General features: G+C 38.3%; 1 protein-coding gene across 1 annotated transcript in view; it reads left to right on the top strand.

Annotated features, from left to right (window-relative positions):
• The first annotated feature begins 276 nt into the window (after positions 1-276).
• The window catches only part of LOC124159365 (sushi, von Willebrand factor type A, EGF and pentraxin domain-containing protein 1), an 89,578-nt gene continuing 64,909 nt past the window's right edge, over positions 277-24,945 (top strand). The window contains exon 1 of the mRNA XM_046535134.1: positions 277-785. Coding sequence (XP_046391090.1) covers positions 659-785 — 127 coding nt within the window. The 5' untranslated portion in view covers positions 277-658. The remainder of the gene's footprint in view (positions 786-24,945) is intronic.

The raw sequence follows: 24,945 nt of genomic DNA, 5'->3' as shown, positions 1-24,945 counted from the left end.
CCTTCCTCCTCCTCGTAAATTTTTCTCGATCCTTCCTGGACCATTTTTGCCCCTTTTTTTTAACAAGTCTGTAATTCATACTTTAATCCTTCCATGGCTCAGCCCTCGAAAAGCGGTGCCTAACCAAGCGTTCCTTCAACGGACCGTCTCGCTTCGTTGTCGACGTTTCCCCTTTCTCATTTTCGATCTCCCCCCACACGTTAGCGTCATCCCCCGCCTGTCCTCCTCCTCCCCTCTGCCGCCACCTGTGAGCCAGCGGCTGCGAGCGCCAGTTGCGGTCTCCAGTCGAGAGGAAGACGCGGGCGAACTCGTTTGGGATTCGTCGCTCTTGTGGAGACAGTTTCCAGTGCCGCGCCAGAAGTGTTTGCGACCGTGGCGAGCCGGAATCTAACGACCAGTCACGAGGGACTTTCCCCTCAGTGAACAGTTTGTACCGGTGGAAAAAAAATTAATCACTCATATTTTCTTCCGGTTCTGCAAAAGCAAGACAGTGACGTGTTGTGTTTTGTCGTACCACATTAGTTAAGCTTATTCTCAAGGACACTTCCTCGTTATAATTAGTGCCCGAAACTGGTGTTTTAGGTAGTAGAGTGAGATGGATTGATGTCCATTTGTTGTGATCGAATGAGAAGAAACGGTTGTTTCCAAATCGTTTCTCATGGCTCTGCAAAGAAAAAAAGCCTCAGGATATCATGAAAGGCTAAGCTGTCGGCGGTTCATCGCGAATATATCCTTTCACATTCTTATCTACGTCATATTTTGGATTGGAGCCACAAGTGCGCAAGGTAAATGAAATTATTCACCCGTTTTCTTGCAGGTTTTTAAAAAAAGTGTTGCCTAATTTCAAGGATAACTTTACCATATAATTTTTAGCCTGAGCATCGGCGCTTTATGATGTGAAAATACTATTTTTCATGCCTCCTTGATTAGCGGAGTGAACATTTTTCAAAAGTGAAGTTCTTCTGCGCATAATCGCATGTTTTTTCACGTATAGTCCATCATTCGGAGTTAGCGTTTAAATTTCTGCGAATAAATTAATTTTAGTATAACTTAGCAACCTATGGTTAGCAAAATATCTGTAGTCGAACAATATTTTGCCAACGTTCAATTTTTTTGGGCAAACGAATTTAGTTGTTTGTTCTTGCCAATAAATACTGGGGTCGATATCTTTATTTCGTGTGCAATGGATTATAACTGGTAGCTAAAATTGTTAGGGACCCCGTGCGAAATTCAAAACGGAGTCTAGTATGTTGTACATTGCTGCTGTTGTACACATCTACCCGGAGCCGGATCCAGATTTTTTTCTGGAAGGGGCACAAGGGTTTGACAGGCAAACGATCTTCTCACACTTGAGGTTAAAAACAAGATACAACAATTACTGTACGAAATACTCTCTTTATTCTGATATAAAAGTTATTAATATGAAATTGAATGATTGAGGCTCTGTCATACACTAAACGAAACGAACGTAATGGCAACCGTATAAAAATTTTGTCGGTTTTTTAAGTGTATTAGGGGGGCACGTACCCTAGCCCCCCACCCCATAAATCCGCCTATGCATCTAGAGTAAATCAGGAAAAATAAACGTATGAGGGCATCTGCTAAAAGAGGGGTCTAGAATGGTCTCCTATTCCCTCGCTCCTCCAGTCATATTATCTCATTTCTTGCCTCAAGCCGCAATTTTGCCTCAAAACATTTCCCTGCATTACTTTGTACTCTTTGGAGAAGCATGGCTGTAAATTTCTGTTTCAGAATGTTCAATTTTCTGGCAGAAAGTAACGCCCCATCTCAAAAATGCTTCATAATTGAATCAGAAATAAATAGAGTGGAAAGAACATAATAATTTTTATTTCTTCAACCTATGAATTTCCTATGGATCAATGAGATGGAGGTTTTAATAAAACATTGGTCCAATAGATGAAGCATATTTTTATATTTATAGAGATATTATCTGGCTGACTTCAAATATTTATTAACTATTCCTCCAGTTAGGCCGCAGCATTAGTAGCATGTCTAAAGAATATAATTCGTTGCAAGAGTGACCTTATTCTTGTCATCATGGGCCCCACACGCTCGCGCATACACTCACAAAATAAATAATTTTATTTCTGGAGCAGCTCAAGGTCTAAAAGTGAAATTTTCGCGCTGTTGTACCGAAATGGGAAAAGCACAGCTCATACTGGTTCAAGGAGAGTATTTTCCATTTAAATAATATTATTGCACTTTTATACTTAGTCGAATTTATTCGACGATTTGAGTAGGTCTTACATCGACATTATTGCCTCTATTTACTGTTACAAAACTTTTTATCTAATTTATCATCTTTCGCCCTGGATATAATTCATGCATATTAGTCTTTACTTCTTAAAAATTTTGGCAAACCGCTCACTGATAGTCACTAAGAAACACGTTTGTGTGAATTTCAATTGAAATTTTCATTCCTGTGTTTGGTTGTGTCAGGTGTAGTGGGTATATTTTTGGGTTAGCATACATTTCATCCCAGTTCACCGATGATGGAGGACAGACATTTAAAATTTATTTTTGAAAATATTCATAGAGTGCTTACAGGGATTGATTTAGTCGTTGCAACATTAATGTTGGTTCCTTTTTCGATTTGTGTTTTTAGGAAATAAGTAGCTAAAGATAGAAACAGAGGATGGGAGATCTCGCTAATTTTTCTTCTCTCCTCCGGTTTAGATATCTTGGCTTCTTGTTAAAGTTCATTCTCATGTCAAGTGATTAATCATTGTCGAAGAACTTTTTCTCTATGATTTTGATGCCGGAATTCCTTCAGAGTCGCCGACACAAGGTGTGCCACTTTGACGAGCACTTCCTTGCTGCACTCAGTGTTTATGGTCTTATTGTTTATTTAATGAATTTAAGTTATCTTGCTGTTAATTATACTCCTCTGTCCGTTTACCGTCGACCAAATAAAAATATCAAGGGTTGAATTTCGAGCTTGATCAAATCGGGCGCGTTTTCAGTAATAAATCAGTTCAGAAATTGCTCTGTTAAGATGCATTCTCTAACATTCGGCAAAAATTTAAGAGAATTGTGATGCAGTCAAAGCTGCAGTTTTCTCATAAACAATTTCATTACTCCCTTTGGAGCACTGTTGCCCAGAAATATGGGATTCACAACTTTACCCTTATGGACTTTCTTCATTTTTTTAACATGAGAAATAGTATATCAAAAGAAAAAAATGAAGTGCACTATTGATTTCAAGACGAAGGTGGAGTACTCCACTGAAAAATTGGAAAAATTATTTCACATTTGGAAAATAAGGGAAGAAAGTATAAATAAAATAAGCGTATGAAATTCGCTTGAAAAGACCAAAATATTTCATAGGGAATATGTCCATTATTTAGAAAAAGCAGTTATCATTACAAGTTTTGCAGGTACATCTGCATGTCCTATTATTTCTCCTGAATCAAGCTCGTCATTGTTAGCTTCATGCCTCCTAACCCCTCTACATTTTTAACCCGAGAAGATACAACAGGAAATCTAGTCATTGATGTGAAAAAGAAGGCGGAATAAGAAATCGAAACGGCCAATGGCAACAGTCTAATTCTTTGCCCGAACGGTTGAATAAATGTATCGATAACTTTGTCCGAACCAGAACGCCAGCCCGAGAATATTTTACGCGTAATGTTCGATGAGAAAGAAGATAAAAGATCAAAATCTTCTATATTATATGTATTTATACTCGTTTGATGCTGTGACAATCAGTTTACCGTCGATTATTGAGATAAGTTGCGGCAATGAAAGCGTCACTATCCCCAGTGTCGGTGTAGCAGGTATAACTGTATATGTTCCATAATTTCTCCTGAATCCAGCTCACCTCTATGAGCTTCATGGAGTCTACTTCGATGGTGGCTTCCCGATGCTCATTGTGCGAGGACGCGCGTGCATTCATATTACAGCGGCTCGAGGTGCACGCGAAGGAGGTCAGTCAGCCAGCAGGGCGATTTCGTCCACGTTGTAATGATGGCGGAAGAGAGGAGCGGGTGGCCGACGGATGCTATTGGGGTGAGGGGGACGGGATATACCTGCCTGATACCACGGTCCGTGTGTGTCAGAGGAGAGGGAGGCTCTGCGGGCGAGCACGAAAACTTTCCTTGTCGTGACCAGCATTTGAGAATAATTTTGTTTCGGCGGCCTCTTTCGCAAATCCCAACGAAAAATGCCTTCACTCCCAGAATGTGGCATTAAAGTTTACCTGTCATTCATACCATTTACATCCTCGCGTGCCTGAGCTGAGTTGTGACAATTACCTCAAACGTTGTAATTTGCGGAGTAAGACATGTTTTAATGCCTGAATCTTCGTCGCTTATTCTTTTTCGTATTGTTCCATCGGAAAAGTTTTCTCGAGCCACGGCTTGTCTCTTCAGCTAGCAGCAGTTGTGGTTGTCATGGAAAAAAATTTTCCCCGAGGGATGAGCTATAGGTTATAATCCTAGAATAGTTATAAATGATTTCCTCATTCGTGCGCTCTTAAAATACATCCAAACTTTCAAGTACAGCATACTACATTTGGGAGTTCGAAATGAATAGTAACTGCCATACGCTTATTACAAAGACCTGGATACTGACGACGCGTAGTTGTTTTTCACTGCATACCATCTCCAAATGTATTTACAAAAAAATCATCCCAATGTTCATATTTTTTGGACGGCCAGTAGTAAGAACAAAATTAATACGATTTTGATTTCAGTTTAGATGGTTGCCTTAGGACACAAATAAGGCCGGAACCAGGGTTTTGTTCCGGGGAGGGCGGCACAAGGGTATCCCGAAATACACTACACAAAAATAACACAATGATAACGGGACTGCATAATAAACTCTGCCTATTTTATAAGGGTCTGGTGCTGAAGCACGAACCCCCGTGCCCCACTCTAAATCCCCCAATGGACACAAATACTGCGTTTAACCTTTCCCTGAAGGAAGTTTTATTTTCACTATTTTATTCCTTAATCAACCAGCTCATGACGTCATTGGAACATGCTGCTCGCACGCCCATATCTGAATTCTGTAAGCTCTCAGAAATGTAAAGAAAACGAAAAATCATAGATGAAATGAAATCAATGAAATACACATTACTCAATAAATACTTTTCAAAATAAACTTTTATTACCATTGCCATTCTATACCTGAATTCGCGTAATTTTACGCCCTCTCGCGAGTCGTTATTATTTTTTTATATTTTGAGGATCTTGTATTTTGAAATTAATTAGATTAAAAACTTAAAAAAGGAAACTAGTTTCCTAAACGAATTTTTACTATTTGACATGGCCAGGGTTACTTTTGCGTACATTAATCTGGTGACGAAGCGTATTATTTTCACTAGCATTCAATCAGTGAGCAAATTCGGAATTATTTTGACGTTAATCACTCGGTAGAATTTTAAATTTCTCGAATGAAGAGATAACTAGGCAACTCTTGCAAATCTTTATTTCCTTTAGTTTTTATAAAGACGTATATTTCATTTCATATTAATTTTATTTGCACTTGATTGCTAGCAGAAGTTAGATGCGGAAAGCAAATTTGAATGAAATATGGAGCAAGTAGAACAAAAGGAATCCAACGGCTTCACCAGTATTAACGTATTGGAGTACAAAAATGCCATCTATTTTTAAGCAGTTTAAATAAGATCACTAGGTATTTGAGTGTCATTAGTTCCATAACATGTCTCACGATGAATCCAGAATGCTAGAATCCAAGAAAAAAATGATCCGTCATAGAATTCTTTTCGTGCCATCAAATTCAACGAATAATTTCATTTTAATAAGCTAAAGTTTTAAAATATATTCATCGTAATTTGATCACCGCATCGAAGGTAAATTTTACTTTATTTCGTTGGCACACATTGCCAGACCGTAGGATTCCATTCTGGATGCTGTATTGGTATGCAAACTACAGGTGCTGGTGACATTGATATCAAACGGACCTTGAGAACAAGTTAGGTCCTACTTTTCAATCCCGAGCTTGAATAGATATCCAGTTGTCGCGGTCTTCCCCAAACTCACTCTCCGGTTCGGAGATGCCAAGCGTCCCTTTCACGGTCAGGCGGGAACAAGTCGACTGTGTAAGAAGAAAGTTATGACTAACCCTGAGGCAACTTATTTATTCCAGGGGGAAAATGGGGCGATTACTTTCAAAACTCAAATTAATGTTAAAATAGGGTGGTTTCCTATTATTTTTTTATTGCCTAAATCGAAAGATTATTACTCCTGGAGTACGTATTTCGCGCTTTTAGATTTTTAAATGACGATATCTATTTTTCGCGATTAAATGAAAAGTGAAAAATTTCAAGCGCGCAAAAACGCGACGCGTAAGTAGGAAAGTCCGTGCACCGCATTTCTGGTTCCCCCTCTCTCCTTGTGAAGTGACCTTGATCGAGGCTCTGAGCGCTGATAGGACGCAGGATGCTAGCGGATAGCTGAGTACCTTCCTGTCTGGTAGCGCATGGCTTAAAAAAGGTTTATTAATACCTTATCAAGCGAAGAAAACTTTCCGAACTTAGCCAGTTTTCATAGGTGATTATTAAGACATGTTTCCCTGAGCTCTGTGCCTCATGCATGCATTGGTAACCTCAGACGATGTATAACTCCTATCCTCTCGTGTAGAAACTAGGTCCCTGTGACGTCACGCGGAGCGGAATCGCATGGGCGCCAATCTGGCCTTTTTCAAATGAGGATAAAATTTGACCCTTGCCATTCGTCTAAACCGGTATTTCAAAAACCAAATAATTTGTGTATTATGAATACACTAATGGTGGGCAACGAATCGCAATCAATGCCTATCGTTTTCTTTGATGAAGGAAACTACCCTATTGTTAAGTTGAAGAAGTTTGCAGCCGGATATAAGTACGGTTTTACTCGTTCACATCGACTGCAGTTTGCAAAATTTTCACATTGGCCCACACTTGGGTAATGTGTGTTGTCTAGTAGCTCAGCCGAACAGTGATCTTATTTCACCAGTCATTAAAATGCCGTGGCTAGTTTTTTCTTCAGTGATGTTAATGCTGGTTGTAGAGCTGAAGTCCTCTGAGATTTTACTCTGGATTGATTTTTCCATGGATTGATTTTTCGCATTCTTAGGCTGTTCCCCTACTTTATCTTACTCATGTCACATTGTTTTCCCGGAACCTATATGGTCATAGGCGGATCCAGGGGGGGGGCACGGGGGCACGTGCCCCCCCCAGACCCTAAAAAATATGCAAGATTTTTAATATGGTCCCATTATCATTGCGTTCGTTTTGTATTACGAGGTATCCTTGTGCCCCACCCAGAACAAAATCCTGGATACGGCCTTGCTTGTGCCCCTCCCAGAAAAAAATCCTGGATCCGCCCCTGTATATGGTTCTATATTTCGCTGGAAATATTAAATCCATATAGAATAGTGATGGAGGTTGATTGAATTATTCCTGATTACTCTGTAAATAATTTGAATTTGTATTTCTTTGGAAGTCGCTTGTTAGAATGTGGTGCCAACCGTTCTTATAAGAGTGCTGATATTAATGATTGCAAGTCGTGATGGGTGTATGTGAGTTCTTGGTTCCATTGTCTCAAGGAATGACCAATTAGGACTCAATAGCCTTAGATCACGCCCTAAAAAGATTAATAATGATATACACACCCCAAAGATGAAATTCGCCATGAAAGAATCATTTCGCTTGGCCGGGATTCGATCCTGGATCTACCGATTGCCGGTCAGTTATACTACTAATTACACCGCTAAGCTATCTTCTTCCAAGGAGAATTAAAATGATAACCTGCCCAGGGCTTCTGATTTCCAACTGAAGTCCTGAAGATTTGCCAAAATTCGGATGCGGTTGCGTACGGCTATATCGCTCACTGGAGGGGAACCTGGTGTCTTTTTCTTTTGAAAGTTTCCTTCTAAACTCAGCTGCTGGCCGCACGCACTTGCTTGCCCCTTGGCGTTGGCGCGGGGTCCGTCACGTGGAACGAGGCCGAGCGGTGGCGTGGACAGGGCGAGGCGCTCGCACCACCATCACTTCCCCAACGCAAGTTAACGCAAGTCGGGCGATTGACCTTTCTATCGAGGAAACTTGCTCATTATTTCCTGCCCATTTCGAACTTTATGAACTTTTACTGTCACTGCAGTTTCGACAATTTTTACGTACAAAATTACCATGTTTTCTTTAGGTAATGTATATTTTTGGTTTTATGTTTTCATTTTCCCATTTAAGAATTTTTGAAGTTAGCCTAATTACAGGCTTATTGCCTTATAAGCTACCTTTCTTCCATGAATGGAAATAATAAAGTGTGTGTACTACATGTGTTTGGAAGAAAATTTATTATTATTATTATTTATGATATTATATTTTCAGGTGAAGTATATGGAAATAACTTTTGAAAACTTTAAATTAAAATATTACGCTATTTAGAAGCAATTTTCCATTGATATAAGCCCCGTATCCGCTTCAGAGTAAAAATAGTCTAACACAGTGTAGTCTAGTTGCAATGCGTAACGGAGTCGTGTTCAGTCGAAATAAATTTAGCTGTAGAAATAGTCTATTTGAAATCACATAATAATTGTGTATCTTCAAATCTCTTCTAGTACAAAGTTATGTTTTCTTTAAGACGATGTTGTGACCGGCTCTTACTCAAAATATTTTGTGAAGAATTAAGTCATTCGCTGTGACTTTCCCGAAAATCATAACAGCGAATATCTGACTCATCACGAAGAATGATGCACCGAGAATTTTTCCGCGCGCTCATTTCTTATACGTAAAGGCAAGAATGCACGTTACACGTTCTTTTGAGTGAGTAAGTAGGTTTTCCTTCTTTCTCTACCTCTACCACAGGCCAAGACTTGTCATCGCAAACAGACGGCCCAATTTTCTCCTTGTCTTTTCTCCAACAAGTTCGTGTTTTCCTGGGGACGGTGAATATTTTCCCGTTATATGACGGGGACTAGACTCGTGGATTTCAGTAAATCGAGGAGTGATAGGTAGGTCGTAGACGATGATTCCTGCTTTCCAAATGTATGTTAATAGGGATGACCGACTAAAACCGAACCGGTAGCTGTTTATCGTTATAAAGTGATCAGGAAATCAAAATCTCCTTCACTGGAAAGATAATGAAAAATGATTAACCAATGCCATGCAGCAGAAGTCTTTTAAGCATAAACGTTTAGTTGAGTAGTAGGATCGTTGCCTTTCCGTAGAAATAGAAAATAAGGTGGAAAATCGGGTTCCCCTTCAACTGTGAATTGAAATAAGGCTGAAAAGTATATTTTATGCATTTACACATTCTAATTAAATAAAGCATACGCTTAGCTGGAATTGATTGGTTTGTAGCGATTATTCCTGTAAATATTCATGTTATCACCTGTTACGGTATTTTAGGTTTGTTTTTTCTTCAATGAAAACTTATTTGAGCCTTTGCGTGCGTGATTGTTTGGTTAGCAGGGCAGAGTTGCTTTACCGGTAAAACTGATCGACCGCTCAATGAACAGTTATACTCTTTCGGAAGAATCCCTTCGCGACACGAAAACTGAAATGTCTATCTTGTTCTTCTTCAAAAGGCCACGGCTCACTTGCGGCTTTCAAGTAGGAAGCTTGTGCGGAGAATGCACTTACCGAGTACCGTAATTCACCTTAAAAAAATGTCATTTCCTTGAAGTCAATGTCTCATTTTTTCTCGGAAACATTGATTTGTTCAGAGCTACTGAAGAAATACCTGTAAAATGTTTGAACTGCATACAGGTTAGCAACAAATGAACTGTAATCAAGATATTTTACTTGTTTCTGATTACTTTTCATTTTGATCAAGGACTTCTTTCATTGAGAGCAAACAAATATGTGGAATATCTTGATCTCAGGAAAATGTTTTTGTTGAAGTTTGAAGATCAATGAAGTTTAACTACGATCAAAAGTAACGGGGCGTAATGTGTACCATTAAAATGAATGGATACATTAAATGAACCAGTACAAATCATTGTCTTAATTAGGAAATTGTACACCTTCGTTTTCGCAGTATTCCAGAAAACAATATTTTGAAGTACTTGATGATTTTGTTTCGGAGATGTTTCTCGGCCATTGTCGTGGGCACGTAATAATAATGTAAACAAAAGTAATTACCTTTTTACTAGAATTTGACATTCTCCTTTTACTATTCTCCCTTCAATTCACAAGAGCAATCTTTGACGTGTCTCACAATGCTCATCGTAAATGAAGGTAAAATTTAGGGGTGAAATAAAATTTATACACTAGCATTTTTAGCGGAAAGCAGAAAATTTTTTCTCTGCGCAAAGTATGCCGCAATTTTTTTATGAGAGTCTCCTAATTTTATAAAATATTCGTTTGCATTTATAATTCAAATCTGATTTTGTAACATGTTACCATTTATACGAAAGTTACCGTTCAGTGAGCGAGTCGTCTTCTGATCCCGCCAAGATAGGTTGATGCTGGGGATAACTGCCTAACGCGACTCTGGATTCCTTTTGCTTTCCGAACCGTTCTCTTCGAATGCCTGGTAACGGTTTTTCCTTTTGTGAGATTTTTTCCAAGTAAATAGGAGCTATACCGTCTTCTTGACCTCTCGTGTATGTTCAATCTTAAGAAGAAAGAAGGGGTAAGAGCTTTAGCCCTCGGATGCAGCGAAAGAACAATCAATTGTCCTTTTCCGTTGCCTAAGATCTTTTCCGTGCCTTTTTCAATGGCCCGTTCACCCTAAGAGATCTTTTCTCAACCTCATAAAAATTCAGCCCGCCGAAGATCTAAACCTTGCGTCTTCTTCCTGCCTAGAAGTGTTATCTAGCGTCCCATTTGCTTTCTTCGTCTTTTCCGGCACTTTTTTATGATGACCTCCGACACATTTGCCCCTCTACCCAAAACTTCTTCATTTCCCGTCAAGACTCCTCATCCTTCTGTGCTCCGTTCGTCCGTTTTCTAGCATCTCTTCACGCTCTCCATCGCGTCCTCCCCTTCACCAAGCCTTTCCCCTGCCATCCCCCTCACACCCTCAACCGCCATCCGTGCCTCACACCCTCCGCCTCGCACCGCCCCCTCAATAACGGTTTATCGGACCTCGAGAAAACGAGGCAGCTATATAGCCTACAAACAAGTGTGACGCAATGCGCGGAATATCCGAAAGGCTATGCTGGACGTCGGTCCCGAAGCGTTATGCCTTCCACAATGCCACTGGAGGATGAGAAAATGATATTTTCCATATTACGTCTCCTGTTCATTCTGTGTTCAAACACTTTTAAACCTCTCGTCTCGGATTATTCATAATGATTGAGTTCACCTGTAAATGAAATTGACCTTGGCATTAAGGTGTCACAAGCGCGTTTGGAATTTCCTTTGTTCTTAGTTTGCCCGTCGTCCTTCTTTATTTTAAGGCCCCGCGATTTAAAATTCAAAGCGACGCCCATGAGTCTGCGTTTCCGCCACTCAAATGCCCGTATGCCCTGGTATTGGTCGTGCGAAGAGGTGTCATACTTAATATGTGTCGAGATTTGATAATTGAATCATGAGGCATGTGCTGGGTGGTCATTAGTATTTCCCTCGGCGCATGCCCTCAATCGTGTCCCACCCGCTACCTGCGCAGAATTCAAATGCAATAGCGTTTATGAATCAAAGGGTGATAATAATTAATTTTTAGGCCATAATTCCGTACGGTTTATTTCATGATATATATTCGTTGAGGATTATTCTTCTCCGATCCATTGGCGCTCGTAGTTGATTTCTAATGCCTGATACGTTGATGAACATTATGCTCACATGAAATGATAGAATATGCATACCGTATAAACATTATTATATTTTTTCCATTTATTTTTTTATTATAGAGTTGTTTGTCCGCATATCTTTGATTTAAATACATAAGTATATAATTTTGCTGGTAAAAATTTTTATGCGATACTTTTGTAACTTTGAATTAATACCTATCGTCGTGTGGTTAAGCTTTAGAAATTCTGTAAGGCAATATACATATCTATATTTTTTCGTGTTTTCTTCTGCGTCAATTAGCTTGTGGACGACAGTTTCGCTGGCTATTATGCCAGCATCATCTGGTCGACTGGCGTGGAAGAAAACCCGAGAAAATGCAGAAAACCAGCCATCACCGTGGAAACCATTGTTCTTAGACAATTTAGATATTTGATGAAATCGAAATAAATACTGTAGCTATGTGAAAACCTCTAGTTAATATATTGCCGTAATGTATTCGACCTAAATGCGAGGATACACTTGGATAAATATTGAAGCTTGTAGTGGTTTCACGTAATGGGGTGAGTCTACATTCTGTTGGGGCTATATCGCCTGGTCCCCCAAACGGACGTTGAAATCTCCGTCGTGTGATTCCAATGAGCGGCATTTTTAATCCGTTTCCCATCGGCCTTATGTTTTTTTTCGTTTGACGGAACTTCCATATCCGCCGTCACAATCTGATTCTATTCCCTCATGGCCAAATGCGTGGATCGGGCCATTGATCTGGCAAACACTAAAAAAAGCACTGGTCAGCCGCTCGGCGCTATCCATGACCCTCAACATCCTCTTTTTAGACTTTCCCCGCGGAACTACGAAGGTTAGACATCGCCTAAAGGGAAAAGTGGACGCATCTGAAATTCATTTCCTTTATGTTCGCGGATCTGTGGGAAAAATCGCACGCTTATCTCTAGTGCCTTTTCAATTCGCAGTTTCTCATTATTCCTCCTCAGGGTTGACCGTGGAAAGCGAAAACACTGCGAGTTGGCTGTGACATCCCCGTTGTTATACGAATTGTGCTAAATTTCCTCGCACGGGTCCTCTCCCTCTCTCTGTCTACAAACTTTTTTGAGATAAAGTTGTCGCGATATGCTCTTCGGGTTGACGCATTATTTTTCAATTAGGATCAGAGATCTCCAGAGAGATCGACCACGCCCTTTTTTCGTTTGGCACTCATCACTTTCGCACGCGATGTATAATACGGTACAGTATCACTTGTTCGCTTAAAATGACGTAACGCCAGGAGGAGAAATAGCTGTCCGGTATCGTCTTACCGGTGACGGTCTAGACAGTGAGCTCATGCCAGCTAAACTCTCTCTGCTGTCGGCGTCAAAATGATTTGCCGCTGTACTCTGCAAATTTATATTTCGGCTTCATTGCATGATGTATTAATGAATAATATGTCGTTTCAAAGAAAATTTTATTTTAAATTCTAATTGATTTTTGTTTTATGAAAAAATCAAAAATATAGACACGCCGGAGCAATAAATAACTCCGCGCACCGTAAAATTAGCCGTTTTGTAGAACTTTGTAGCTCATCCCACGGAAAACTACATTCATCTTCTATACTATGGCAATCATCTTCCACAAAAGTTGCAAACCTTATTGTCGATCAATGTGATGGCTCTCGCGTGTTTTCAGAACGCATATTTTGTTGTAAATTAATAAAAATATTTAAGCATTATCTAGTCCTACAGTTTACCTCGAAGGAAAAAGATAGTAAAAGTAGTCTTAGGAGAAGCGCTTTACCATCTAATGTCGATATTTTCAACTCATTAATATGGTGGGCTGAGAAGTTGTACTATTCACGATTTATTTACTATTGTACTATTTATTATTCATTTACAAATACCTTTTTCCATTTTAGAATTTTTAGCGTTAGCTAGGAGAAAATTTACATTCACTTCCCCGTAGCAAAGTGTACTGGGCCAGAAAACTGAACCATGGATTACTGGCTAGCCAATCTAGCATCGCGTACATTAGGCTTGTCCACAGTTCAATTATCGTTTTAGGTGATTTTTATGCCGGGTAATTCAGGAGTTCACGGACTATGGTTTTGTAAAGGCGACAATGCCATATGTTCGATGTTCGTTTTACATATCAGGAAAGAAGTCCGTCAGATTCCAAAGGAGTTTCATATTAATAATTATAAAAACCAGATAAATAAGAATCTGGATGCCCTTGGTTGTATGAATGCGTTCGCATGATTTTAATTAATTTGTCCAGTCGGTCTTTGAAAATATCGCTAAAATGCTGATTGTTTTGGGAAATTTTAAAACTATGTTTGTGTTTGTGACCCACAGTTCTTGCGGTAATGTCTTGATGCCTACTGTCCTTCTCTTAGTATCATAGCTAAGGTGCTCCAACCTCGCAAATGTAATACTTTTACCCTGTAAAATGTGTTCAATTTTTTCTCCTTGAAAATAATGTTCTCCGTGCTTTACAAATATTTCTCCGAACAAGCCATTTAATTAAAAACCTTTGGCTGAATTTAAATAACTACCCAGACCCGTTTCTTCTTTCATTTCTGATTAGAGGCATTTATCTATCTTCATACTACATGAACTGTTTCCTCTGAAAGTTAAGCGTGATAGATTTGTGTAGAACCTTATGAAATTATGCTTCAGAATATTGGTTGGGTATAAAATTCATAATGGAAAGCAGTTGATGGAATAGTAATGGAATGGTAGAGTCAGTATGTATCTTTGATTTATTCACTAGAATGTTAGGCAGTTTATTCAGGTCACTTTTGTTAGCATGGGTAGCACATCGTAGTAATTTTATTGTATTTTATACACACATGGTTATCATATATTAGGTATTCGAAACGGATATGGTAAAAGCTATGTGTATGGCTATATATTCGGAATTCAAAAAATTGTAGGCTGAAAATGCTTTGAATTCATGTTTACAATCTTTAGGGCTATTAATATATTTTTCAATTAACTATTAATAATCTGTTCCCAAATGGAAAAATTGTACCCCTTTACCAACAACCCCTAAATCCCTCTTACAACTTTTATGCAATTAGTTTAACTGATAAAACTGAATTGCATATACTCATACTATAGTTGCCATTTCAGTTTTGAACTATCTAGCTACCGATTTCCATGTTTGGCGGTCGATATTGTTATTCCGAGAAATAGGTGCTGCTTACTGGACCAGCGATTGAGCCAGCCAGCTTTCCGCTTCTTGCCAAGTGTGGAGAAGAGAGGAGGGGGAGGCGTGGAGGGAGGTGGGAAGGCAAAGGAGACTGCCTCGAGGGCTCTGCCGTCCTCGAGTTACTTTTCCCATCGTCCTTGGGGCGCGGGTGTGGTCTCTCTCTCTCTCTATCTTGAAGAACTAGCTTACTTTCGAAGACTTTTCGCATTTCGAGTGATGACTTCCCTCAGTAATTTATAAATAGCCAGCGTGAAGTACCACTTGTTGACTTAATGTAACCGATCCATTTCATATTTAATGGGGAATACGCGTTTATTTCAATCTAGATCGAGTTGACATTTTGTATGATTATTGGAACACGGGAGATGTGGCGGATGGCGTGTGAATCGTTAATGGTAGGCTAACAAAGTCTGGCATGCATTTCGATTGAAGTCACCTGATGCCTTGATTGAGTGGCATTATCGTAAGGAAGTTTTCGAAGAGGTGAATGCAAGTTATTCTCTGTTTTATTATTAAGGTGGATTCGGCGATTATGAGGTTACGGAACAACGGTAATTTTTTTAAATTTTTAAATAAATTTACTGATTACTCTTTGGGCTTCAAAATTTTACGCGTCACCATTAGTTAAACAAAGATATTTGCAAAGATGTTTGCAAAGATATTTTCACGATCAAAAAATATTTGCTTAATTTGCTAGATTTTTTAGATAGTATGCAATCGGTAAAATAATAATGAAGAGTTGCTTAGAAAATTATGGTCTATTGGATAGAAGAAATTTTTGCATCTTTATTTTGACAAATAATGCAACAATAAGTAAAATATCCTTCACTTTAATAGAAATCTGACCAATATACTACTTTCTGTGCAATGGCTCATTACGAAATTACTTATAGCTGATTCACAACGCGGTAGAACTGGTGTGTACTACATAAGTATGCTTGATCTCCCAGGATGTGCGAGTCTCTTTGAGGGAATTCTGAATCTGATTGAAGCAGAAAAGTACGTTTCAGCGCTACAAATTTTGTATCTCTGATATGGCTTCGTTTTTTTCGCTATTTCAACTCTCACATTCCCTAATGCAGTCTATCCAAGCTGAGCTCTAGCTTCCAAAATCTGTCGCACTTATTTGCGTTTTATAGTGAAAGGAATGTAATAAACTTGAATGTATATCACCTGTTGTAGGTATTTCGCAACAAAAATTATCCAGAATATCGTTTTTGTGGCCCTTCTATACTCTTTCATCATACCAATTCCTTTTCATAACGAGCACTTAAACTCTATGGGAAGCGTTTATAAGTTGGCTTTCATCTCCGATGCGAGGAAGCAATGCTTGCAATAATGAAGTCATCGCGCTCCAATGGTTGCGTCGTTTATAGTGAGATTGCAAGATGCTGAAGGCAATTTTTGTGTGGCAACTTTGAATTATGCTCAGAATAGTGTTTATTCGTTTGGACGTATGTTCTTTTGTGTTTGATTAGTTATTATTTTTCATTTAAGTCTATTTCCTGGCTGATTGATACGTCATTGGGAAAAGAACCGATTGACTGCCCGCTTGTTAAACAATTCATTCTAGCTATAAACATCATGAACCTTAGATATGTAAACAATGAACCTTAGTAAAAAATATTTCGAAATTCTAAAATTCCTGGATTTCTGCGTGTGATATATTTTATCTCCCTTCATCTTGTCACGAAAAAAACGTTGATACCTAGTTTCCTCAGTCAATTTCCAATTTTTCTCAATTGCCGAGTTTAAAGGGTATGTTAGTATTCATTTATGTATGTAGTATTTATGTAAGCTTCCTCTGATTTCTCTTGAAAGGATAGTAGGTCTCACTACAACTTCTTCTCGTCCCCTATTATTTCTAGCTTTCCTAACTAGTTTTCCATAGCAACGTTCCAAAATGTACCTATGCACTCACAAATATTTTGTGAGTGCATTTGAAGTGCAGGCCATTCGACGTCAAAAAAAGAAAATTCTCAATGGGAAAAATTAATGATATGAATAAACGTATCAGAATGACAGTGATGGAGTTTGCAACTTCGTGAAGAATCCTTAGTCCTGTGATCGGGGAAGGTTTTGAAGCTTGTCGAGAGGGAGCTTATGGAATATCCTCTCTGAGAAATGGGGGCCTGCACCTGAAGCCCTTTTGTCTCGTGTAAAGTGAGACCCGATTGGGGGATGTTGCCCCTCTTTACCTTTCAACCGTCTCTGCTTGCAACCGTGACTCACTATCTTAGTGTGAGAGGGGATTTTATTGTACTTGTAAGTTATACTTACCAAATAACTTGGAACATTTTTAATTTTTAGCTATTGCACGTGAGAGATATGGTTATGCTAAAAGCAACTTTGAATCGTGCGTATGACTTTAACCGTCACTGCGAAGTCTCTTCTCAGCTAGTTCACCATCGTTTCAGTCTTTGTGGGTACAGCAGTATTTTATTCAATTTATTAGTCCGATATATCTACTCCATCATTCTGTCAATTTAAATACTTAATAGAATGTACCCACTCATCTCGTGCGAGTGGCAGTATAATCATTCCTCGGTCGAAATGAAATGAAAGCCCTGGGACTCATTTTGAATGAGTGTACCTCACAACTTGACCCTTTTTATTAGCTAAAAAAAATTAGTCAATTATGCAATAATTGATGTCACATTTTACAATGAGATGGCACTTCAATGTCGGGAGGTTTTTTTATGTGCTCTTTCAACACACGGCACCTTTCACTTGGCTTTTTTTTATTTTGGCTAATGAACATTTTCTTGTCCCTGACCCCGAGATTCGTTTGTCTCCTCAGTGCCTTTGAAAATGAAATCTTCTCATCATTTTGCCTTAGAATCCCAAATTTTAGACCAAATAATATAAAATTGAGAAGAATTCATAACCTGAATTTTCTGAAGGACAATGATGTTCAGTTTGATTAAAAATGACTATGATTTTGTAAGGCCAAGGTAGCAGTTTTTGGGCAGATACAAAGAGGACTTTAAATTTGTGCAAATATTTTCTAATATTTTTTTATAAAGGGTGAAGGAAAATATAATATACAGATATTTTCCTGCTTTCCAACGGAGTAAATGTTTCTTTCCCTTATACCTCGGTGAACAAATAATACCCTGTCGTTAACATGTGGAAATTAAGGACATCGTTTATTCAGCAACTACACAATTAATCTTGAAAATAACTGTGTGCGTGATTCAGCGGTATTGTTTTATCTCGTGGGATTCAGTGCAATAATATTACGTTGGGGACGAGAATTGAGTTGCACATTTTTTTCCTCGCCTTTTCGTCGATAAACTTGAGTTATTGTCTCTTTGGCACTTTTTAATAGGGATGGTCGGATCGGATACCTCGGATCCAAATACACGGAAGACACCGGACCTGGATCCGAAATTTTAAATAACAGCTTCAGTAAATAAGGGTGGAAAGAGTTCCGATTCTATCTTCGAATGTGCCGTCGCATGCGATTCTTGTCCTACTCATGAACCGTTTTGTTTTAAAGCTCTCGCAGAGGTTACGTAGGAGAATTTCAGCCGTGGAAAATGAAAAAGGCAAAATACGACTGGCACATAGTGTGACTCTTCCCAAGAGATTGAGCAATCATCGGGGGAATCTCAGCGTCAGGAATTTGAAAATGCATTTGGATCCGAAAATATCCGATCCGAAAGATCCGGCTCCGAAAATCAAGGATCTGATCCGAATCGGAAAAATCCTGGATCCGTCCATCCCTACTTTTTCATACACTTAGGGATGCTAAAACATCAAAGTTTACTGATATTCGTATGAAAGTGTGGCCATAAGAATTTTTCTACTGACTGAAAACGTCTTCGAATTTTTTGAAAGTCTTCGCGCGCCCTCTTGAATACTCAAGAGCAGTGAGTAAAAAACTAAAAAAATATTATTCGGAATGAAATGCGCTCGATGTAAAGCAGGGGTGGATAAAGGTCCTGACCTGAAGGACCTTCAATCATTTCTAATTTGGTGGTCGGCTTGGAGCTTATAATTAGTGATCCTAACGTAATTTCCATACTCAACCTTGAGTTCTATTTTAATCTAATTAATTTGTAAAATAAGACGTTGTTCGACGAAAGGTAGGTGATGTCTATGTTAATTGAAATAAACACTTTCATAGCGTTTGAGTACACGTTTCCCTGAGCAATTCGTAAGTACTGGTATTTAATTTCATTCCATACAGCCGTCTCTTTCATACTAAAAACAAATCAAGAAATGCGAGCGAAGACATTTTAAATTCTTGCGCGTAGGAAGAACAATGGATGTTCTCTGGCTCAACGCCATGAATTTCTTTGGAAATTCATTTGTGGCGGACCAGTCTCAAATTTTTGAACCGGTAACTTCCAGAATTCATTATATATCTTTCAGGTTTGCAATTACGGGCTAAAAACATTGTTATCTTCCTCGAGCGAGTTGGCTTAATGCTATCAATATTAATTTCGCATGACTTGCGTGCGCTCAAAAGGGGATACAACTTTTGTCTAGGAGGTATAATTTTGTTCTCGAATTGAAATAGTTAGCTGAATACAGTTATGATTCCTATTTCATTTCAACTTCATCATCATCTGTAGGAATTTCTAAAAATCGCTAATATTTATCAGCCATTGAGGAGACCCTCCTTAAAACGAAACGCCTCGGTGCACCACGGTGGCTCAAATTTACTTTTACGGGTGACCGAGTTTTCTTTGACATTATTTTAGTTGTTTAACTGCTGGTGTTGTAGATTTCCATTCTCTCAATCCGTGAGAACTTTAAGACATGTGACTGCTTTCGGAAATTACTGCCTGATTCCTGCACCATCAGAAGATAGGCGAAAAATATAGACCCCTTTCCTCATCTTTTGAAACCAACAAATCGAGGCTTTGACGACCATTATCGTTGTCTTCTTGATAATATATACGAGTATGAAAGTGAAGGAAAAAGTGAGGTGTGAGTAGACAGTCACCGAGGGTAGATATTTTGACTGATTTTTGACAATTTCATTCTCAGTTGAATAAGTGATGATAAAGTTAATTTATTTCTAAAACCGTAAATGGATTTACATTTTAAATTTTTTTGTTGTGACGACTAACGATAAATTAAAACTTTTTCTTATTTCTCTGAGTGGCTCCTGTCATCTAAAGGTGTGTGCGTATTTGCATTTACAATAATTTTTCTCTCCAAGCAATATCATCGAATTGAGCCCATTAATGTTGAATATTAAATAATCTCCAAATTACATTGCTTTTATACGAATTCGTAGAATAAAGCACGTCCATTATGAAAATTATGTGTCATGACAAGAGACCCTTTTTTTACGCCCACTGCTTAAAGCGAGGTCTAACACGGAAGCTAAAACGCCTAGCCTGGTTTTGATCAATGAAACATATTTAGAATAAGTCTGATTAAATTGTACTTTCGCGTCAAATTGAAATCGATTTGACCCTAATATTTCTTCTGAATGTATTACTGAGTGCCTATGATCTTGATTCCATGCTGAATGTCTCCTGCTTTTCCACAGTCGTGGTGCGTGGTCACTCTTTCACTATTAAACACGCTGCCCATTTAACTACCTTATTTGCTCTCTTTCCATCTCGCTTGAAAACCAGTAAACAAAACTCCTTTCTCCTCATCTGTACTCTGAAAACAAAGCTTTCCTTTCATCAATCATGGCCCACGCTCTGATGAAAATCCGCCGTGATTAAATCTGCAAAATATGATGACATGAATTATATACAGGTTTCAATCGTTAAACATAATCACTCATTGTAAAGTTTAAGATAATGTATGGTTCACATTTTAATCATTCTTACGGCCAAAGTGCTCGACGTAATACGTTATTTTAAAAATCCTATGATGCCACTATAAGGTTTTAGTGGCTCTATATCTAGGAAAGCAGAAAGGAATTTCGAACCAGGGCGAAAGTGAAGGGGATTACAAGTGGTGCACGCACTATCTCGGAGGCTTTCTCCGTCGCTTCAAATGAGAACTGATTGATATCCGAAGTCTTCTTCCGGTAACAATTCGTTTGAAGTTTGATATTCTCGATCGGAAACTCGTTGATAAATTTTTGTGGCTGTACCAGCGACTGCAAGACGTGTATCGGAAACCCAATCGGCGCACGTTCTTCGCTCATCTACGCCATGTCTCTGGCTCCTGGCACCAGTAGATACCACGAATTGGGTATAATAAGTGATGACTTGAATTGAAAGTCTTTTCAGGGCGTGGGAAGACGTAAGCAGTGGTGATGATGAACTTTCACTATAGAGCTGTTGTTCAGTGCCAAGGTTACGTAAAATTTGTTTTCTAATCTAACGTAATTGTTAACTGCAGCAAAATATTACGTCTGAGTGCTGCAATCAGCGTATCAAATTCTCTAACGTGCATGCAAATCCATGTTTTCATCTTCCACAATTAGCTCTTTATTGTATATTTATTTACTTTGAAGAAGTCCTAAGTGTGGACACAAAGTTATGGATTGGATTGTTTTGAAAACAATTACCACTCGGAAAATTTATGTTTACAGAAGTAACTAAATGGTACTCTTATGGCTTACTCGTGGGTAAGTGTTACCATAGAGTGCTATTACGCATTGAATGTGGCCACCCGCATCGAATAGCCCGTGTGGCTGTGTTTTTGATAAGTGGGTCGTAACTTTGAATGATCTTCACTTTTGACAGCCCAGGTGGGACACAGATATGATGGCAGGAGAAACGCGAATCATGTTTTTTTAATATTTTTCCTGAGTCAACGCTGGTGCCTTTATAATTCTACCCACACATTTTAATAGAAACTTAAACATCGCATGCTTCATTGTGGCCAAAATATCACTTTTCATTTCCAAAACTAATTTTAATAATCCTGTTTATAATTTCACCATCATCAACGGGTCTTGGGTGGGAAATTTGGCAGTTAATATTTCCATTAATCTGTGTCTCATAAGACATCAATATGCGAGGCTAGAAGTAACTTCCACCGTTCATCAGGAAACCAAAAATACGCGTTGTTAATCATCCCACCTAAAGTGAACGCGCATAAATAGGGGACTTAGAGAGACATAAATAGAGACTTAGGACATGGAAAGTGGGCGATCACAAAGGAAAATCTAATCATAATTTCTAATTTATTATGTTTGAAAAAAATTCATGTTCTGAAAAAATACATGAACCACAAGAGTTATCCCGGGTTTCCCAAGCATGGGACATCATGTTCTCGGGTTCCACAATAGGAATTTTGCAGTTAATCTGGTATATTTTGTCGATGACGTAGTACTCTAGCCTCTTTAGGGCAAATGTCACATTGATTTTGTTATTGAAACGAACAACCTCAAATTAGGAGCATTCAAGAATTTCTAGTTCCAAACGCACGAAAATAATTTCTATAATTATGCTAAATGCGAAAAATTAAAGAGGGAGTTGGTGCGTTGAGATGTATAATCAGAAAATACTTTTTGTTTTTAACTTCCCGAGGGCCTTTGAGTTCTTTCTTACCTGCAGTCTTTTCTCATTGACTTTCTTCGCTGAATTTATATCTCATGGAATCGCGGGATTCAAGGAATAATGAGAGCGAATCAATTCAATTCATCATGTTAATCAGATTTTATTCCGTCCACTTCTATCGAGCATTATCGAGTACCTGTAAAGAAGCTGATACGGATTCCCGTCCTTTCCCATGACATTCCTTTTTGTCCTTCCGGTCACTCACGCCAACTTGTGGCCGAGACGCTTCGGGATGCCGTTAAAGTGATTGAGCTTCCAGGAGGGAATGGTAAAAAAGATGGTTGGGAAGTCTAGCAACGTGTCGTGAACTTCTTAAGGCAATACCTTCCCGCTTGTCTTCATCCTTTGAGGGACTTGAGATTCTTGAATGCTTCCATTGTAACCGTTCTTCTTGGCTGAACTTTTAGAAATCGTGCTTCACTCTCTCCCTTCATTATTTCGTGGAATTTAAGAAGAGAACACTTTATGCAAGAATTTGGATACTAGAACTTGAAATTTAATAGATTCATGATGTTTATATGAAACATAGGATAGCACATTAGGTAGCTTTTTTATTTTTGGTCGATTTATTGATTATTGCTAATACTGGAAGCGTCTCATTTGAGTGAATGAGCTTTTGTCTTGAATTTGGAAGCAATTATACCATATAAGGTACCATGCAGAGCATTTAATCCAATTTACAAAGTTACTGCATGTAGAGGATTTTCAACTGTTCTCAAGTTTGTCGTTGGAATTTATAAAAATGTCAGCTATTTAGCCATTACTGCCGTGCATTTGACAAAAAGTGGCCCGTTTAAACATTCCAGTATTCAATCTTAGCGCTCATGTTTGATTAATTTACTTTGACTACTTTTCGTGTCGTGCTTAATTAAAGGCCGAGCGTAATCGAAATAGTCGCTGCAATGTAGTTGACGCTCTCTAAACGGCCTGAAATCCAAAATTTTTCCAAGTTGGGTCAAGGCACGCCATGTTTAGTGGTCGTTGTCAACGAGTCGTATCTTTATGCGAGATTCGGCGTCGATAAAGATTTTTTCGCGTAATGAGATTCATAGTTAAGTCATTAAGTCATCAAGAAGGGAACTTATGGACAATATTTTTTATTTCTGAAGTCGAATTCGACTCAGATTTTGTCATGTACATTGTAAAAGAAATTGATAATGACTAAAATTGTGTAGAAAACTTATTTATACAAAAACTAAGTAATTAATACGTACAAAAATTCTTTTTTGATGACTTTGCAACGACTCTCACTTAGTTACACAATATAATTCCAAGTAAATATATATATATTAATGATACAGATACATGTTGGCAAATGTTGAACCGTTTTTGTTCCAACTCCTCATTATGTCTCATGAATGCAGTTCCAACTTCCTTTGAAATATGTTGCTTCCTCTGTGCAGTGGAATCAGGATGACATGTAATTATCACTATATCATCTGAGGAAATCTTTGTGCTCAATTCCCGCAGCAATATATAAGCGGGTGAAGGAAATGACGCTTGATCATCCCAAACTAATGCTCATATCTGAAAGTTGGCTCTTATTTCGAAAATTATCAATTATTTAAAAAAAGAATGGTCATAAATATGGATCCTTAAAGCATCCATCCATCCATTCATGATTTGAAATTCTACTTGATATTGTTATTGCATCCGAGTAGATACCTGACTCTATTTTTATTCAGAAAATCTGTGCAGGAAGCTTGATTATCTTTAAACCAGAACCTTGATATTTGGAAAGAGCTTAGTACTTCGAATTAGAAATTACGAACTAATAACTTATCTCTAGTGAAAGGTTTAGCAAATGTGTTTTTGTGTACTTCCCTCTATTATATACATGTATCCTTATAACGGTGATTTTTACCGCTCGGAGTGATATTGTGAAAGGCAGACTTTCATATTCAAGGATTATTAAAATAAGAAAAATTTATTTGTAATCACATAACACTTTCTCTCAATACCAATTCCATAGGGAGAAGCTCTGTGAATATTTGGTTTAAGTATTGCCCATCCTATACTTATGAACCACCATTGTCTACAAATTAAGAATCGTTTATTCAGGAATATCAAAGTGTTGTTTATGCCATCCAGCGTCTCAAGAAAAAATGCACTCTCTATGGTGGCTATGCAGCTTTTAAATGAAAACTTACGTTTCTCATTCATTAAAATCTTCTCATGCATTTCACGTTATCCCACGCGACTATCAATTCACGCCTGCACCGCATTCCTCTTTTGCGGATGACAACAGAATAGAATCTCAACGTTAGTCCATTGAAATTTCTCTCACTCCTAACTCATAATGAGCAATTAATTAAATCAATTAAATTAAAAATTAATCCACTATTGTAAGTTTCTCTATCACAGTATATGGCTTTAAAGTTGGCGAAAGCAGCGTACTTATATTGTCGATTTTAGTCACCGAGTAAATGTAACCCAGGACATTATCCACTCTATTTTATCAACGATACGTTGTTGTTGTCTCAAAGTTGCCGCAAAAATCACGATTGTGTATCAATTATTTTTTATATACTCCTCTGGGCACCAAAACCAGGATCG

The sequence above is a fragment of the Ischnura elegans genome, chromosome 1 (genome assembly GCF_921293095.1).
Source record: "Ischnura elegans chromosome 1, ioIscEleg1.1, whole genome shotgun sequence".
NCBI classification, from domain to species: domain Eukaryota; kingdom Metazoa; phylum Arthropoda; class Insecta; order Odonata; family Coenagrionidae; genus Ischnura; species Ischnura elegans.
This window is presented reverse-complemented; position numbering and strand designations above follow the sequence as displayed.